At 44.8% G+C, this 18,993-nt stretch overlaps 1 protein-coding gene across 1 annotated transcript; it reads right to left on the bottom strand.

Moving 5' to 3' along the window:
- Positions 1 to 5,221: 5,221 nt before the first annotated feature.
- Positions 5,222 to 17,366, bottom strand: ARF3 (ADP-ribosylation factor 3). The gene is made up of 8 exons (XM_048690464.2): positions 17,035 to 17,366; positions 16,887 to 16,925; positions 16,713 to 16,775; positions 11,679 to 11,697; positions 10,118 to 10,229; positions 6,864 to 6,911; positions 6,357 to 6,487; positions 5,222 to 5,564 (listed from the first exon to the last, which is right to left on the bottom strand). Exons 1-8 carry the CDS (start codon positions 17,135 to 17,137, stop codon positions 5,531 to 5,533), a joined length of 549 nt encoding a protein of 182 aa, XP_048546421.1. The 5' UTR covers positions 17,138 to 17,366; the 3' UTR covers positions 5,222 to 5,530.
- Positions 17,367 to 18,993: the final 1,627 nt, after the last annotated feature.

The raw sequence follows: 18,993 nt of genomic DNA, 5'->3' as shown, positions 1-18,993 counted from the left end.
ACTTCTCACCGACCAGCGAGCCTACGAAGAAATTAGTCACTCCCGGTGGGGAGCATCATGGAGTTGGCGATGAAGAAGGGTTGGTGATGACGAAGATCGAAGATCCCCCTCTCCGGAGCCCCGAACAGACTCCAGATCTGGCCTCCCGATGAAGAACAGGAGGTGGCGGCGGCTTAGTGTCGTGAAACAAGATAATTCTTCCTCCCTGGTTTTTTTCACAAAATATAGGTATTTAAGGAGTCGGAGATAGGGTCTGCGGGGCCACCAGGTGGACACAACCCACCTGGGCGCACCTAGAGGGGGCGCCCTGGTGGGTTGTGCTCACCCAGGGGGGCCCTCTGGTGGTTCTTGGCTCCAGTGTTTTCCTTTTATTCTGAAATAAATCTCCAAAAAGTTATGTTTCATTCCGAGAACTTTTATTTCTGCACGAAAACAACACCATGGTAGTTCTCCTGAAAACAGCGTCAGTCCGGGTTATTTTCATTCAAATCATGCAAATTAGAGTCCAAAACAAGAGGAAAAGCATTAGGAAAAGTAGATACGATGGAGACATATCACATATGTACAACCATGCTGCGAGAAAGTAAATATGGCTACATACGTACATACGGGTGGGGTCTCGAACACATAGAGCGGCGGCGTCCTGTTCATCGGCAACCAACCGGCTGGGTCGGAACAGAGGAAACAGCGTCGCGTTCATCGGGAGGCAACCGACTGGGTTGAAATATGTCATGTTTATCGGGAGCCAGCCGGCTTAGACGAAACAGGCGAAACAAGGTCCAGTGTACCACGGAACGGAGGAAACGGCCTTCTGCTCGACCGCGTACGGTCGAAACGGGGTCCTGTTCATCAGGAAGGGTCTGGTGTACCACAACACGTAGGAAACGGACTTCTGTTCGAGTTCCTACAGTTGAAACGCGGTCCAGTTGATCGGGAGGGGTCTGCCATACCGCAAAACGGAGGAAACGGACTTCTGTTCGAGCACCTAAGGTCGAAACGGGGTTCTGTTCATCCACCGTCTACTGCCTTGCTCCAGCCTCCACAGGCTATTGTTCATCCACCGTCAACTTCCTCCAGCCTCCACCTGCTACTGTTCATCCACCGTCGACTTCCTCCAGCCTCCACCTGCTATTGTTCATCCACTGCGACTTCCTCCAGCCTCCACCAGCTATTGTTCATCCACGGGCCACTGTTCATCCAGCCTCCACCGACTATTGTTCATCCAGCCTCCACGAGGTCCTGTTCATCCACCCCCAACCGGCTGGGGTGCGGCGGCCTCCTGGAGGTCCTGTTTAGCAGCAACCGCCTACTACAACGGGGTCCCAGTTTGTCTAACTAAATGATCATCCCAGTTATTAGAAACATGATCAATAGAATCCTCCACTCCCAATGGCAGATGACCCTCTTTCGCACTGATAACTTTCCTATTATCACAATTTGGAATCCAAGCATCATCCAAAATATCAATATTCCGACCATTTTCAACTTGTCATATATGACCATGTTTCAAATAATTCTCGCTGCCATAATACTTTGCCAACTAAGCAAGGAGCCTTTTTAACTTTGTATTCAGTAAATCGACATTAGGAAAGTACTTAACTCTCAAAACAGTAGCACATAAAGAGTCGGGGTTCTCGAGAAGGCATAAAGCCTGTTTGCCAGCATAGCCGGGTTGAAACAATGAATATCATAAAAGCCATGCCTCCTTGATTCGTTGGGACACATATTTTCACCAAGCCATCCAATGAATCCTCCTTCCGTTGTCCTCATCTCCCCACAAAAAATGCAACATCACATCAATAATTTCTTTATGAATCTTTTTAAGAATTTTAAAGACCGATAATTTCTTTATAAATCTTTTTAGGAATTTTAAAGACTGACACTACATACGTAGGAATAGCTTGAACACGAGACTTGAGGAGAATTTTCTCCCTCCAACGGATAATAATTTTTCTTTCCAACCATTTGTTTTCATGATAATACTATCAATCAAATGCTAAAAACTAGCAATTTTATCCAACCCCACATTAGCTGGCAATCCTAAATATTTACCATTGGCCTCGGTCATGATATTCAAAGCGGAACACATATGTTTTACAATCTCGACCCTCGTATTAGGAGTTTAGGACTAAACAAGATGCTACACTTATCAATACTCACCATCTACCTTGATGCAGCACAATACGAATCCAGAACTAACTTCAAAGCCTCAACAATGTGCTTAGCTTTCATGAGAGTCAGGTCAAATCAACAAAGGGAAGATTGGTGATAGGGCCCGTGCTTAGCTTATGATCAAACTGAGTGGCCTTTCCTCAAGGAGATTAGAGATTATACTAAAACAAGGCTCCAGAGAGAATTGGGTAAACTTTATTATGTAATGTGTTTCCATTGCTGTTAAGTTTAATGCAGAAGATAGTGAAAGCTTCAAGCCTACAAGAGGGTTAAGACTGAGAGACCCTCTATCTCCTTATATTTTTCTTTTATGTACGAAGGGCTCTCTTAATGCGTGCGAAGAGAATGAAAATATTTTTGGAGTAAAGGTTTGTAGACATGCCCACCCTTAAGAAACGTCTTTGGTTGTTGCCCAGTTTGTGAAAATTCTAGTCCCACCAGTTCTCCCAGTTTGTGTGAATTTCCTCCGATCGGTTCATCAGACCGTAAGAAACTGAATTTCCTCCAATCGGTTCATCAGACCTTAAGAAACCACACATTTTGCTAGCTCCAGCTTTTCTTATCCAACCAGCTATAGGTCTGGTCCGGTTTTTAAAAACTAGGGTTTTTATCAATTTTGCCATCGGCTGTATAACGCTACTTAGTTTTGCCACTAAACATTTTCACTACTCAAAAATGCCACTGTTTTGTTAGATCAAGCTCAAAAGGACCATTTTTTTCACCGTTACCGTTTGATGAGGACATCCAAACCATGGGCAACACACCACCAATCATCAACGGTCCAATCACAAGAAGCCGCGCAATGCAAATACATGATCAGGTGAATGCTAACTTAAGTATATCATTTGACCTTGAAAACATGGTTGTTCCTTCACCTCCTTTATTGTTGGTCGAACTCAGGTGCGATATCGAAGAAGGCCAAACACATTTCAGTCCGGGCAAATCAATGTTTTATGGCGAAGGAACAAAGTTAGGAATTCATGAAGAATGAGTTATTTGCTGAAGAAACATTGTTCCGATTCTGACGAAACAATGTTTTGTACAAGTTTGCATATTCCAACTTGCAAAAGGTTCCCAGAACTCGAGTTTGCTGCTGAAGGAAACATTGTTCGACTCCAGTGAACAATGTTTGGTCGGGAACTGCCAACCACCTCCAACGAGAGAATTTCAGAAGCTACCTCATTAAGTCTTGAAGCGATTTAGTCAAACAAAGCCGATTCCCTTTCACACCTAAGCTGGTTCAGAAGCTAGTTCTCTTTCACACCTATCCACGGGGGGTTGTCCCGATTATAAATAGACTAGCTCTTCCCTTCTTTGGGGACTTTTGCCATTTCTATCAAAGACCAAAGACATAGACTCCTCTTGAGATTGGAGAGCTCTTGTTACTCTTATTCTCGTGATTCCTTGAGAAATTGCTCCTAATTCGTGCTCCACGATTAGATCGCGTTGTGTGGATTAGAGTTCGTGGTTTCCCTTGCGGATTGCACATATCTCATGCTCCACGACTTGAGTGTGGTTGTGTGGGGTAGTATTACGGGTTGTGGAACGGTGAATGTTCGGATTGCAAGCTTCGGTGAGCCTCCTCCTCGTCGGGTCATAATCTCTTATTTTCCATTTTTCGGCTGCTTGCAGCTAGTTATCCCCATCCATTTATCGATCCTACGCCGTGAAGATCGGACCTCCCCTTGTACTCCCTCTTCTCCGAAGACGGGGTCGCATCATCGTTTGGTCAATACACGTTGACTGAAGTTAGATGACGAAACTACCCCTATCCCATTTATAAGGGGAGCAAGAGAAAAAGAGAATAAAATTTGGGAGGGAGGGCCATGGGGTACACAAGCACGAGAGCTAACCAACTGAGCCACAGAAACAATTTGTTGTGTTAGGAGATACAAGCCTTATATACTGATGTCTGAACCTAACTAAACAGAACCCCGCCCGGCTCCGGCGCGCCCCCACTCGCTGCAGCTGCGGCACCTCCCACCGAGTGCAGCCACCCATCGCAGCTTTGGCCCTTCCTCCCGCCCGCACCACCACCACAGGCAGGCAGCTCCGACGCTTCTCCTGGCTGACGCCCCCACTCGCTGCAGCTGCGGCACCTCCCACCGAGTGCAGCCACCCATCGCAGCTTTGGCCCTTCCTCCCGCCCGCACCGCCACCACAGGCAGGCAGCTCCGGCGCTTCTCCTGGCTGACGCCCCCACTCGCTGCAGCTGCGGCACCTCCCGCCGAGTGCAGCCACCCATCGCAGCTTTGGCCCTTCCTCCCGCCCGCACCGCCACCACAGGCAGGCAGCTCCGGCGCTTCTCCTGGCTGACTCCGCAGCTCCTCCCCAATCTTGAAGTGCAGTTGTTCCACGGCAATGGCGATGGACAGCAGGACCGAATCGGCAATGGCGATGGACAGCAGGACCGAATCGGAGTGTTGCATCGGCCACAGGACGCCCCAATATGACATAGGCTCTGAAATTCCTGCATTGTGAGTACTAATTCTCGGTGTGCGTGTGTGATTCAGTATAGCTTGTAGACTTCAAAATTTGTACGTATAATTTGTAGTAGCTGACTTTGCCTTACTGATAATTGCCCTTACTGATAGTTGCATGCAATTTGGTACTTTCAAACCCAAGCTCAACTAGCTAGCAACCAGAAAAGATACGAGACGTTGCCGTGTTGGACTATTATTCCATGTAAAGATATAAGGGATATATAAGTCACAACATCTCGTTAGCTTAGTTGGTTAGCTCGCACCTTCCAGACGGTAACGGCGGAAAATGGTATTTCTGAGTTTGTGTCTAACGAAACAGTGGCATTTTAGAGTAGTGAAAACATTTAGTGGCAAAACTGAGTAGCGTTATACAGCCGATAGCAAAACTGATAAAAACCCTTAAAACTATGGCTCCAACACACAGTAACAAACTAGTAGATGTAAAGCAGTAGTCCTATGTTATTTTTGATGATTACGGTAAGCATATAACTTTGTAAATGACATGATTGGATTTCAGGGATTGAGTAACTTCAGGCATCTGATCTGGTCCCAGCCAAAGAGACGCGGAAAAAAAATTGCGAGTTCAATCATTGGAAAAGAAAATGGGGTGAAATTTTACGCGGTGAAGCCACATATTTCAAACCGTAATCGTTTGCTTGGTATTTTCTACAAATATATTCTTGCTCTCGACATGGTACACCTAGTGTTGTATCTGGAAACTTCAACAAGCACTCTACAGAAAACTGATTGTGTATAACTTCCGGAGTTAAAATAAAGAGATTCTCATTTTCACGCAGACTAGCGAGAAGGCTGTCATCGTCCCTGTTCCTTACCATCAAGCAATGATTCACGGAATGGAGGCTGGGCCTCCTACATTAGCTGCCTCCGGACTTGAGTGCATTACTGAGCCTGCAGCAAACAATAATCGGCCGGTATCAGCAATGACTTCCATCGAATCTAACCAAGACCGTTTGTTGCCCATATATTGCGTACCGAAAGCGTAATAACCAAATCATCCATAATCTAAAAAAACCACAAAAATGGTAGTACAATAACTTACGTAACAGCACATTTTGGATGGGTTGGTCATGACGAGCGAGGATGCGCCAACAAGTTCCATGTACTGGGTTCGATCCTCTTCTCCCATTATAATTCCTACTATACTATTTGTTTCTCTGTCCCACCGACAGATGGGCCACAACGATGGACAGAGATAGCATTGGGCAGCTGCCACGCCAGATATAATCGTACGCCACAGGGAAACAAATGGCCTCCGTCAAATTTGATTAAAATGTGCTGTTATGTAAGTTGTACCATTTTTATGGGGTTTTTGAGATTATGCGTGGTTTTGTTATTTTGCTGCAAGTTGGTGTACTCTGGGTGTAAGTAATTCTTTAGGGAATGCATAAGCATGTCGCTATCTTATTAGACGTCCGGTGATAAGACACTAAAACTTATAGACAGTAACAAGTAACAACTAACAAGGGAAAACAGTCCTTTCTTATGTGAAATGAAATCATCTAGTCATTATCCATGTCTAACCAGAATACTGGGCATGGGCATTTTCTAACGATTTGAAGAGGGGATACAGGATTTGCAGCCCCCTGCCATACCACCACAAACAAAAAAATAGATTGAAAATATAGAAAAGAGCAAGTATTCATCTAGTCACTTTAGAAAGGAATGTTTCATTCAACTTACCAGTTCAAGCCTTCAAAAAGCCCCTCCCCTTTTATAGCAGATGTTTTGAAAATTGCCCATTGGCGGCTCTTAATCTTGTGAAGTTCTAATGATTCAGTTATGGCAGCATCATTAAGTGCACCTGGAAGGTCCTGGATAAGAAAAGACATCACAATAATGAATTAGGTAAGATAGCATATCAAACAGGATGCGCAACAACCTGCATCCAAAAGGTATTCAGACAAGTAAATTCACCTAGAAGCATTTATTTCCTTCTAATAAAAAAAAAGCAGCCAATGAATGATGATAGTTAAAGTAATTTCATGGAAACTCGTAAAGGCAGGTGCCTTGTTAGTAGACAATAGATCCAAAAATGTACTGCAGAAATAAGAAAAGACTGCAGGTATAGTGGAAATCATGAATTATTACAAGAACTTTGTTGTTAGTTCTGAGAACAGTTGCAATGTCCAAGTAACTATACAAATTTCAAAACCGTATATAAGAAATCAAATATGTTTGTTTCTTCACCTGTTTATTTGCATATACAAGGACAACCGCACCTTTCAGCTCATCCTCCTGCCAGTACAATGCACACAATGAGGTAACATATGCAATCAGATAATTATCTTGAAAAAAATACATCCTGGCCACTGAATACATCTGGCTCAAAAGACCCTACCGTCAAATGGAAGAAATTGCACTAGGTAAGTTGTTTATGTGGTCAACATGCATTGCCAAATCACACATCACCTTTCAACATGCAATTTTTTGTGATCTAAAGGCTCCAGGTCCGGATGGCATGCCGGCAGTTTTTTATAAGTTTTGGCATTTGGTCAGACCCAAGATTCAAGAGGAGGTCCTAAGAGTTCTAAATGGTGCAGTAATGCCGGAGGGATGGAATGAGACAACGATTGTGTTGATTCCAAAGGTAAAGAACCCGGAGTCTCTTATGCATGCTTTTTAAGCTGATCGCCAATGTTTTAGCAAACCGCTTGAAGGTGATTCTTCCGGAGTTAATATCCCCAACCCAATCAGCTTTTGTTCCCGGACAGGTGATTACAGATAATGTTGTTTTAGCTTAACCCACCTGATGCACAAGAAGAAAGGGGGTAGACAAGGGCTAGTGGCAGTAAAGCTTAACATGAGCAAAGCATATCGCCAGGTGGAGTGGAGTTTTCTGGAGGGTATGATGAATGCTTTGGGTTTTTCGGCTGCACGGTTGAATGTGATCATGACTTCTGTTCGATTGGTTTCCTATCACGTCAAGTTCAATCGGAAGTTAACACGCTTTCCGCCCACAGCGAGGCTTGTGCCAAGGAGATCCACCATCACCGTACTTGTTCATTTTGTGCGCGGAGGGTTTCTCAGTCTTGCAGCAGCGTGCTGAATTGGACCAATCCATTGAAGGGCTACAGCTGCTAGTGCAAATCAGCTGCAGGAGATACCGGCCCTGTACGAGGCCCGGTCGGGGCAAAAGATCAACAGAGACAAATCCTCAGCGTTCTTCATTAAAGGAACAAGTATGGCAAAGAAACATCAAGTTCTTCAGGCTCTCTGTATACCCCGAGAATCCAAGAACAAGCAATACTTGGGTTTGCCTGTAAATATCAGAGCAGCGAAGAGTAAAGAGTTCGAGTACATCAAAGAAAACATTTGGAAGAGGATGCAAGGGTAGCTAGAAAAGCTCCTATCTAAAGTAGGAAAGGAAATGTTGGTTAAGGCCGTCGCCCAGGCCATACCGACGTGCACGATGTCCTGCTTTGATTTGACCAAAAGCATATGTGAGCAAATCAGTGGCATGATTGCAAAGGTATTGGTGGAGTCAGCAGGACGGCAATTAAAAAATGTCACTGGATAGGCTGGGAAAGGTAAAATGTTGATGAAGTCGAAGAGAACTGGAGGCCTAGGGTTTAGAGACTTACGCATATTTAATATGGCCATGTTAACTCGTCAGAGCTGGCATTTTTTGCAGAACCCGGAGTCCCTCTGTGCGGTGGTGCTGAAGGCGAAATACCATCCGAATTGTACGATTGTGGAAGCAACAGAATAGCCAGGCATGTCTTATACCTGGTGTAGCATCCACAGGGGCCGGGAGAGGGAGTGATTTGGCGCATAGGAGATGGTTCACAAGTGAATGTGTGGTCTGATCCGTGGCTGCCAAGAGGGACAACAAGAAGGCCTTATTCGCACCAAGGGCAGACGATAATTACAAAAGTAAATGAATTGATCAACGCGATTACGGAATCATGGGATACGGAATTAGTACAAGAGCTGTTCTCTCCGGAGGACTCAAAGGTCATCCTTGGGATCCCACTCAGATCAGGTATGGAAGATTTCTTGGCATGGCATCACATAGAAAGAGTGTGTTCTCGGTAAAATCGGCCTATCATCTAGGGGTCAGTGTAAAGGAAGCGGAGAGGAGACAAAATGCTGAGTCTTCCAATGGCCGGAGCCAAGTTGTGGAGAAATGGAAGCATATTTGGCAGCTGCAGGTGCCTGGTAAGTTAAGCATGTTCCTTTGGAGATTGGTGCATAACACCTTACCCACAAGAATGAATATAAAGAGGAAAATGATTGAATTGGACACTAGATGCCCTATGTGTTCTAGGCTTGATGAGCATAGTGGTCATTTGTCTTTGAAGACCAAAAAAGTAAAAGCTGTCTGGAGGGAGCAAGGACTTTGAGGATGTGTGCTTGCAACTCTGAATGAGGGGACTTCCAAAATCTGATGCATCAGGTCTGCTTGCTGCCTGTAGAGAAGAAAATGAGAGTGGCGGTTCTTCTATGGGATTAGTGGGCAACACGGAATAAAACCAATGCGGGTAAGAAGCAAAAGACGGTTGAGGAAGCGAGTATGCTTATAAATAAACATCTGCTGGAATTCTCAAGCATGAAACAATCACCATCTCCACAGCCTGCTTGTCAGGAATCCCGGAAACCTCCCGAGGCGGGGATCGTAAAGATAAACATTGACGCAGCATTCAGAGAAATGTCCGAGGCCGGAGCTTGGGGATGTGGCGTGTGATGAAACAGGGTCGTTCCTAGAGGCGGCTGCCGGGAAAATGGAACATGTACGGAGCTCACTGCAAACTGAGACGACTGCGTGTCTTAGGGCGATTGAAGGTGCAGATGATCTGGGAGCACAAAGAGCCATCTTCGAGTCAGATTGCCAAACGATGATTGGTGCACTGAAAGGGCGCAACTACGATGCTGCGGACCTGGGAGTTCTATACCGTGAAGCTAGAAGGTTATGCCATGCCTCCTTTGTGTTCTATGATTTGATGTTCTGCCGTAGAGAATGTAATAAGGTCGCACACACGTTGGCGCAGTTCAGTTTAGAGGAGGATGTGCCTCTCACCGCGTGGACTTTTGATGCCCCTGATTTTTTTTCCGGGCATTGTGGCGAGCAAGTCGGCTGTGCACCAAGTTTAAGTGGAATACAAGTTATTCCTTTCAAAAGAAAATCACGCAATGGTAGTTGCTATTTACAGTGTACTTGATGCCAAAATCATCCAGTAGATCAAAAGCAGAACGGGAACCCAAACAGATAACTAGCAAATAGTCTTTTAACCACATCAATTTTGTGTAAACCACTAAAATCGATCACATATCTAGTTGATCACTTCAAAGTAGCATTCCCATGCTCCCGTAGTGCAATTAGCATTGACAATCAACATTATTTTGTGAGAAATATCTGAACCCTTGTATTACCAATGTGCATTGTAGGAGAAGCACATCCAATTGTGATATAAATCAGAGGCTTCTTTCATTGTGATGCATACCTCAAGGATGGAATGAAATTCTTCTTTTGCAGTTACCAGCCTATCAGTATCACTTGAATCAACAACATATATGATAGCCTGAGTGTTTGGAAAGTAGCATCTCCAGTATGGCCTAGGAACACACACAAGAAAGAGCATACTCAGTAGTACATCTCAGATTTACAGTCTATATAATGGTAGAATTTGCAAGTGGCTCATGACAGGCATTTCACATTCTGCTAGTAAAGGGATGCAGGGCAGATACCAGAATTATTAACTCAAGCTGAACAGCATACTCACTAGTACAGTACATCTTAGATCTACAGTTTTATATAATGAAAGTGGCCTGAATTAAGCTTTAAGAGATTACATGCCAGGTCTTTATTGAACAATCTCCCAAATCGAGGAATGAAAACAAGAAAATGAAGCCATTACAAGACTAATGCTCCTTGAACAGACTGAGTGGCGCTGCTAGTACACAATAAACTAACAATGACTGCAACAATCAAGATATGCATACTGAAATAGTTTCAACAAATACAAATACAGATCTTCTTGAGATTCCAGCAGCAAATGAGGTAAAACAACCAAATTTCTCAACAGGTCAACAAAGGTTGATCAGATAAACTACAGTAGAGTAACTAGAGTTATAAGCTTCAGATGTCAAAAACTATAAGGTCTATAAGGTCTTCTAAGATTCAGGCCTTGAAATAGTAACTACCGTTGCAACATGATGATATGCCTTCCAGAGACAGCAAATTGTGATAAGTTCATCTTCTCTCAAAAAAAAAGGACATCATAGACACCAATACTTAAATGACTGGCAAAAAGATCAATTATGTTGGAGTTAATTAACCTTGCTGTATAGGTAATTAGATCATGTTTATTTCTGACTTAGGCATGTATTGAAGCTGCGGTAGTGTGTGCACGTCAGAGGTGTGTTTCACGTGTGCACACAGTGCAAAGCTAAATTTGTTTAATTAGTAGTGTCAGTTAGGTGCATGCCTAGTTAGTAGTAGGAGTGATTCACATGCATGCATGGATAGAGTTTGTTAGAAAGGCTTAGTTGTGGACCTGGTAATCACCAACGTTGTGCAGAGAGCACATCTCCAGGTGCAAGGAGAAAGGCCGAAACTAAGAGTGATCAGAGAGGTGGTTATTAGTTGTTGTTTCTACCGGCTAGTGTGTGTACATCTAAAATGCATTGTAACGAAGTTCAGTTGTGTGAAAGAGTGAACAAGAGAAAAGGCACACTAGCTAAAAGGCATTGTAACCAAATTCAGTTGTGTGAAAGAGTGAACAAGAGAAAAGGCACACTAGCTAAAAGGCATTGTAAGTTTGTAACCAAGTTCAGTTGTGTGAAAGAGTGAACAAGAGAAAAGGCACAAGTTGTGCAGCGCCAAAGCCTCTCTGTGTTCTTGCGTGAGGCTCTTCTTCTAACTTGAGCTAGTGTGTGTATCTCCTGGGCAACTCCAACAAATTACTGTGGGAAGGCATTACTCCAAAATGGCTATAAGTTGAATAAAATAGTTACATCATAATGACCGATTTTGGATATGGATACTCGCTGTAAAGAATGTACCTGATGCTTGTTTGACCACCTGTTGAGAACAAAATTCATGTTAAAATCTCAAGGTGGATATTCTGAAAGAGCAGGCATAACATAACATACTAGCATAGCACTAATAAAAAATGAAGGACACAAGCTTTCCTCCAGAAAGAATAATATTAATGCAAAACTTGGCAATCAAAAGAAAATCTCACCACAGCTTAAAAAATTCACTTAAAATGCATAACCATTAAACACATTACAACCAAATATTTCATGAAGGGTAGATGAATGTGCTTCATATTTGGGTAATCACCCACATAAGCAAGAGTATACAGGCATAATAACCTTCACAGCAGATTTCAAAATCTCAATCCATAATGTAGATCGTATGTCACAATGAGGAGAGTCATTCAAGTTAAAACAACAGTTATAAGTTATAAGTTATCACTTTTAAGTGATATTATCTTTGAAGGTGGTGTATTACAACAAGCATTTGTAGAGATGGTGCGTTAGAAGTTAAAACCCCGGATGAATGACTACGGTAAATAAACAGCAATTTAGGACATCAAAGCGTTGTTATTTTGGTTGTCTATATAGTTTTCCTTATGCTAGATTAGCCAGCTCTAACAATCATGGACCCATCAATCACAACCAAATGGGCGAACAAGCAGAGCAAGTTTTTGTCTACAAGGCAAATCTACAACAACAACAACAACAACAACAACAACAAAGCCTTTAGTCCCAAACAAGTTGGGGTAGGCTAGAGGTGAAACCCATAAGATCTCGCAACCAACTCATGGCTCTGGCACATGGATAGCAAGCTTCCACGCACCCCTGTCCATAGCTAGCTCTTTGGTGATACTCCAATCCTTCAGGTCTCTCTTAACGGACTCCTCCCATGTCAAATTCGGTCTACCCCGCCCTCTCTTGACATTCTCCGCACGCTTTAGCCGTCCACTATGCACCGGAGCTTCTGGAGGCCTGCGCTGAATATGCCCAAACCATCTCAGACGATGTTGGACAAGCTTCTCTTCAATTGGTGCTACCCCAACTCTATCTCGTATATCATCATTCCGGACTCGATCCTTCCTCGTGTGGCCACACATCCATCTCAACATACGCATCTCCGCCACACCTAACTGTTGAACATGTCGCCTTTTAGTCGGCCAACACTCAGCGCCATACAACATTGCGGGTCGAACCGCCGTCCTGTAGAACTTGCCTTTTAGCTTTTGTGGCACTCTCTTGTCACAGAGAATGCCAGAAGCTTGGCGCCACTTCATCCATCCGGCTTTGATTCGATGGTTCACATCTTCATCAATACCCCCATCCTCCTGCAGCATTGACCCCAAATACCGAAAGGTGTCCTTCTGAGGTACCACCTGGCCATCAAGGCTAACCTCCTCCTCACACCTAGTAGTACTGAAACCGCACATCATGACTCGGTTTTAGTTCTACTAAGCCTAAACCCTTTCGATTCCAAGGTTTGTCTCCATAACTCTAACTTCCTATTTACCCCCGTCCGACTATCGTCAACTAGCACCACATCATCCGCAAAGAGCATACACCATGGGATATCTCCTTGTATATCCCTTGTGACCTCATCCATCACCAAAGCAAAAAGATAAGGGCTCAAAGCTGACCCCTGATGCAGTCCTATCTTAATCGGGAAGTCATCAGTGTCGACATCACTTGTTCGAACACTTGTCACAACATTATCGTACATGTCCTTGATGAGGGTAATGTACTTTGCTGGGACTTTGTGTTTCTCCAAGACCCACCACATGACATTCCACGGTATCTTATCATAGGCCTTCTCCAAGTCAATGAACACCATATGCAAGTCCTTCTTTTGCTCCCTATATCTCTCCATAAGTTGTCGTACCAAGAAAATGGCTTCCATGGTCGACCTCCCAGGCATGAAACCAAACTGATTTTTGGTCACGCTTGTCATTCTTCTTAAGCGGTGCTCAATGACTCTCTCCCATAGCTTCATTGTATGGCTCATCAGCTTAATTCCACGGTAATTAGTACAACTCTGAACATCCCCCTTGTTCTTGAAGATTGGTACTAATATACTCCGTCTCCATTCTTCTGGCATCTTGATTGCCCGAAAAATGAGGTTGAAAAGCTTGGTTAGCCATACTATCGCTATGCCCCCGAGACCTTTCCACACCTCAATGGGGATACAATCAAGGCCCATCGCCTTGCCTCCTTTCATCCTTTTTAAAGCCTCCTTGACCTCAGACTCCTGGATTCGCTGCACAAAACGCATGCTGGTCTCATCAAAGGAGTCGTCCAGTTCAATGGTAGAACTCTCATTCTCCCCATTGAACAGCTTGTCGAAGTACTCCCGCCATCTATGCTTAATCTCCTCGTCCTTCACCAAGAGTTGGCCTGCTCCGTCCTTGATGCATTTGACTTGGCCAATATCCCTCGTCTTCCTCTCTCGGATCTTGGCCATCTTATAGATGTCCCTTTCACCTTCCTTCGTGCCTAACCATTGGTAGAGGTCCTCATATGCCCGACCCCTTGCTTCACCAAGAGCTCGCTTTGCGGCCTTCTTCGCCATCTTGTACTTCTCTATGTTGTCTGCACTCCTATCCAGGTATAGGCGTTTGAAGCAATCTTTCTTCTCTTTAATCGCCTTCTGGACATCATCATTCCACCACCAGGTATCCTTATCTTCGCTTCTCCTTCCCCTGGACACTCCAAGCTCCTCCGAGGCCACCTTACGAATGCAAGTCGCCATCTTCGTCCACACATTGTTCGCATCTCCTCCTTCCTCCCAAGGGCCCTCCTTAATGACCCTCTCCTTGAACGCTAGAGCTACCTCCCCCTTGAGCTTCCACCACTTCGTTCTAGCGACTTTGGCACGCTTATCCCGCTGGACACGAATCCGAAAGCGGAAGTCAGCAACCACCAGCTTATGCTGGGGTACAACACTCTCTCCAGGTATCACCTTACAGTCTAGGCACGCACGCCTATCTTCTCTTCTCGAGAGGATGAAATCAATCTGGCTAGAGTGTTGGCCACTACTAAAAGTCACCAGATGTGATTCTCTCTTTCTAAAGAGGGTGTTAGCTACAATCATGTTGTAGGCTAGAGCAAAGCTTAAGACATCTTCTCCTTCTTGTCTACAAGGCAAATCTATTTGACACAAAAGAATGTTATGTTAAATTTCCACATCATGCATTGGAGATAAAAAAAAGTTTAGGATTGTTGAGTATTAATCTAAACGAAGCAATGAGGATATGGCCACGCGTCACCCCAGCCTGCAGCCTGCAGAACCAACTAGGCTCCACGGTGGCGGCTCTACGGGTGAGTCGGTGCTTCATGTGAGAAAGGAGGAAACCTGGAAACGGTGAGGAAAGAAAAAATGGAGAGATGGGAGAGGGATGCGTTGGCTCAAATCACTATAGTGTGTAGCGCTCGGGGACGACGATGATGCCGGGATGAGGAGCTCCGGCTATGGAGACGCTATGAAGCATGGGTTAGGTAGCGGCCAGGACTTTTTCCATGGCAGGGGTACGGAGCGCCATCCATGATGTGTGATGTCGGGTCCAACAACGACTGGGCTTTTTCTATGGCGCAGAGCATGAGTTCGACTGTACGTGGGAAGCCAAATATGGTCGGAGGGCTCCAAACCTGGACGCACCACCCCCTGATACAGCCCAAAGTGACAAGGATTCAATTATTACTATAAGTTTTCATTGGCTCAGGTTCATATTACGTGCAGATTGCAGATTAGAATCCGTTTCAGAGTCAGATTGTATTTCCTTTTGAGCCGGTTTGTAAGCCAAGGTATCCCTACTATATATTGAGCCTCTCCCATGATCAATAAAGCATCAGAATTCACAGTATTACTCTCTCCGTCCGAAAATACTTGTCATCAAAATGGATAAAAAGAGATGTATCTAGAACTAAAATATGTCTAGATACATCCCCTTTTATCCATTTTGATGACAAGTATTTCCGGACGGAGGGAGTACTTCCTATTAGAACTAGGATAATTAGAGTTTGTTCCATCTGGTATCAATTGGCGGACGATGACAAAGCCAACGGTGACATCAACCTCATGCTCAAGGAGCTACCGGCCCAGTTAAAGGAAGTGATGGTGAAACGGACCACCAAGCGCCTTCGTGGAGGGCCTCGTCCAATGCCTCAATGCCCTGGAGCGGCGCTTCACCACCTCCCGCCTTTGTCGACCCTCGAGCCTGGGTGCTCAGCATCACCGACCCGCACGTGGCATTTCAACCGGCAGCCAGCGGCTCCTCCACCACCTCCTCCATGTCGGTCCATGCCTCCACCACTCTCGAAACCATGTCGGCCTAGAGTAATTAGAGTTTGTTTCATCGGTTGGGATCAAGAGGACGAATTTGGAGGAGAATTTTGGGTGAAGGAGAGAGATTCGGGAAGGATTTGAGGCAATTTTTTGGAAAGAGAGACTCTGGGAATTATCTGGGGAAGAATATACAAATAGAATGGGAATATTCTGGAGATGGTGGGCCCCAGTGAAGTGCTGGCCTGAGGGGAAAAACTAACTGATTGCCTCCTTTTACATCTATGTGGATGCACGGGGCAGCACCTTGGTGCTGGTTCCTTTGCTCCTGCCCTAAGTATGCTTTACTCTAGTGAGTCCTGCTAGGCAAATTGGTTATAGGTTTTGCTTCCTTTGCTCCTGCCCTAATTATGCTTTACCCCACTGATTTAAGCATCACATCAATTACCTAACCTAATTTAATTGAAATACCTAAACCTCATTCAATTGAAATAAACATAAGGAAGACTCCAAGATGGTATTCAAAGGGTGAGAACACATTGGCAACATACAGCAAATCGTCCAACATGATCCAATTTTTCACATAAGTATCAAAATTGTATGTCAAATCCTGATAAACTTCAACTTGTGTGGTGCTCTGTGTTAGTTATGGCTATGAATAATACAAAGATTGTGCTTTGGATATATATCTATGTGATTCGTTACTTTTTTTTTGCGAATAATGTGATTCGTTAGTTCTAACACTAACATTCAAATGAGGGGCGAGGATACGTGTCACTTACCGAGATCCCAAACTTGGAACTTGATGTTATTGTACTGCACCGTCTCCACGTTGAACCCGATGGCTGCAGCAAGACACACACGGACACAACACCACCTCACATCAAATCTAAGCTCGATCCATACACATCAAAAGAAATGCACACACTAGTTGAGCACCAGAACAGGAAACCCACTTGGGATCGTGGAAACGACCTCCCCCATCTGCAGCCGATCTGCAAGCCACGCCACATGAATCAGAATTCAGAAACACGAACAAACAGAACCGCAGATCCAAGGAGGAACCACGGAAGATTCGGGGCGAGGGAGATCGGGCTCACTTACAGAGGATAGTAGTCTTGCCGGCATTGTCGAGGCCGAGGACGAGGATGCGGGCCTCGCGGTTTCCGAATACCGACGAGAAGAGCCGCGTGAACACGATGCCCATGACGGCGCCCCTACGCGGCGGAGGGGCGCGAGCTAGGGTTTCGTTGGGGGCGTGGCGGCTTGGGGTCGTGAGATCTACGACGGTAAGGGAAGATCTGGAGCGAGTGAGCTTGCGCGCGCGAGTGCGGAAGACGAAGATCTCCCCCACTTCTCGCCGATAGGAGAGAGTACGGAGGTCGGGAGGAGAAAATGTCAGGCACGGCCCGGTTCACTTCTCTCTTTAAAAAAAAGCTTAGTAGTATTCACCATCGATCATGCAGTACAAGAACACTATAAATAAAAAAATGAATTTAGGTCCGTACACCGTCTAGCGACGACTACAAGCACTGAAGAGAGCCGAAGACGCGCCGTCGTCATTACCCCTCACTCGCTGGAGCCAGACAAAACTTGTAGTAGACAGACGGTGACAGTGTTCTGACTAGGGGATGCTAACCACATTGGCCGCCTAGTCATGGGACGGGCCAAGGACCCACATAACCAAAGAATGGGTCATGTCCATCATGCCTCCCAGCGTGTTTAAAATGGAATCCTCAGAAGACTTGTCACACACGTCAAGGCATGTTTAAATCATCGGCAAGCTTATACATAGATATAACCAACCTACATGTAACCCTAGGTACTATCAGCCCCTATATAAGCCGAGTGGTTTAGTCCATGAGGTAGAGTTTTTTAGAGACATTATATGATCTTAAGATAGATCATCTTGTACTTTGTACCCCATCACATCAATACAATCAAAGTACACGTACTTCAAGAGAACCCGAACCTATGTAAACATCATGTCCCTCTTGTGTCATGTTACCATCAAGCTAAGATCCACAACTCAGGACCCCCTGCCTGAGATCCGCTGGATTCAACCCTGACATTGATGGCTCATACACATTCCGTTGTGTGGTCAAAACAGCTCGATGGCTCATCTTTGGATCGAGCGCAACATTGGTTGCTGGAAGACCTTCTTCTCCAGACAGCTTTTTGTGTTTCACGCCGATTCTACTGGCCACCTCGGCTAGATCGAGAATTTCGCTCCAGGCCAAACCAGCAGGTTTGAAAACATGGCATATGTTGCAGATGCCCACGACAGACTCGCGTTTTCGGGCTGGTGTCAGACCAGTCCGAGGACCTCACCGATGCCAACACGCTGATCTTGGATTCAATCTCGGATCAGGACCACAGCGCGATCATTCATCGGATTTGGCTTCGAGTTCGGAGCTGAACAATGCCTCGTCGGATCAGACGTCAAGTTTGACCGATGAAATTCCCGAGGCATTGTCAGATGAAACCTCGGCAAAACTTCAGCTAAGCCCGATTTTTTATGTCGCTTGAACTATGTCGGTATTTCCCCCAAGAGGAATGGATGATGCAGCAGAGCTATGGTAGGTATTTCCCTCAGTTATGAAACCAAGGTATCAATCCAGTAGGAGAACCAAGCAACACTATGTAAACGGTACCTACACACAAAGAAACAAATACTTGCAACCCGACGCGTATAAGGGGTTGTCAATCCCTTCTCCGGGTAATGGCGCCAGAAATTATCTAGTTGACAGGATAAAATTGTAATAGATTGGATAAATAGATCTTGATTAAACGCGAAATAAAAGATGCAAATAAACAAGTGCAGCAAGGTATTTTGGGTTTTTGGAATAATAGTTCTCAAAATAAAAGTCGCAAATAATAGTTCGGAAAGCAAATATGAGAAAGAATAGACCCGGGGGATGTAGATTTCACTAGTGGCTTCTCTCAAGAAAATAGCACACGGCGGGTAAACAAATTACTGTTGGGCAATTGATAGAACTTCAAATAATTATGACGATATCCAGGCAAAGATCAATATATAGGCATCACGTCCAATATTAGTAG

This window comes from Triticum urartu, chromosome 7A (assembly GCF_056163025.1).
Source record: "Triticum urartu cultivar PI428250 chromosome 7A, HENAU_Tu73, whole genome shotgun sequence".
Lineage (NCBI taxonomy): Eukaryota > Viridiplantae > Streptophyta > Magnoliopsida > Poales > Poaceae > Triticum > Triticum urartu.
Note: the sequence above shows the minus strand (reverse complement) of the source record. Positions and strands in the feature narration are given on the sequence as shown.

What these genes read in the sequence shown, in the direction of transcription:
- ARF3 (XM_048690464.2), bottom strand. Translation starts at nt 17,137, where the DNA reads ATGGGCATCGTGTTCACGCGGCTCTTCTCGTCGGTATTCGGAAACCGC. An exon ending in CGGCAAGACTACTATCCTCT is followed by an intron (nt 16,926 to 17,034) that starts GTAAGTGAGCCC and finishes CGTGGCTTGCAG; the next exon opens with ATCGGCTGCAGATGGGGGAG. An exon ending in TTGTATATGCAAATAAACAG is followed by an intron (nt 6,488 to 6,863) that starts GTGAAGAAACAA and finishes TTTCTTATCCAG; the next exon opens with GACCTTCCAGGTGCACTTAA.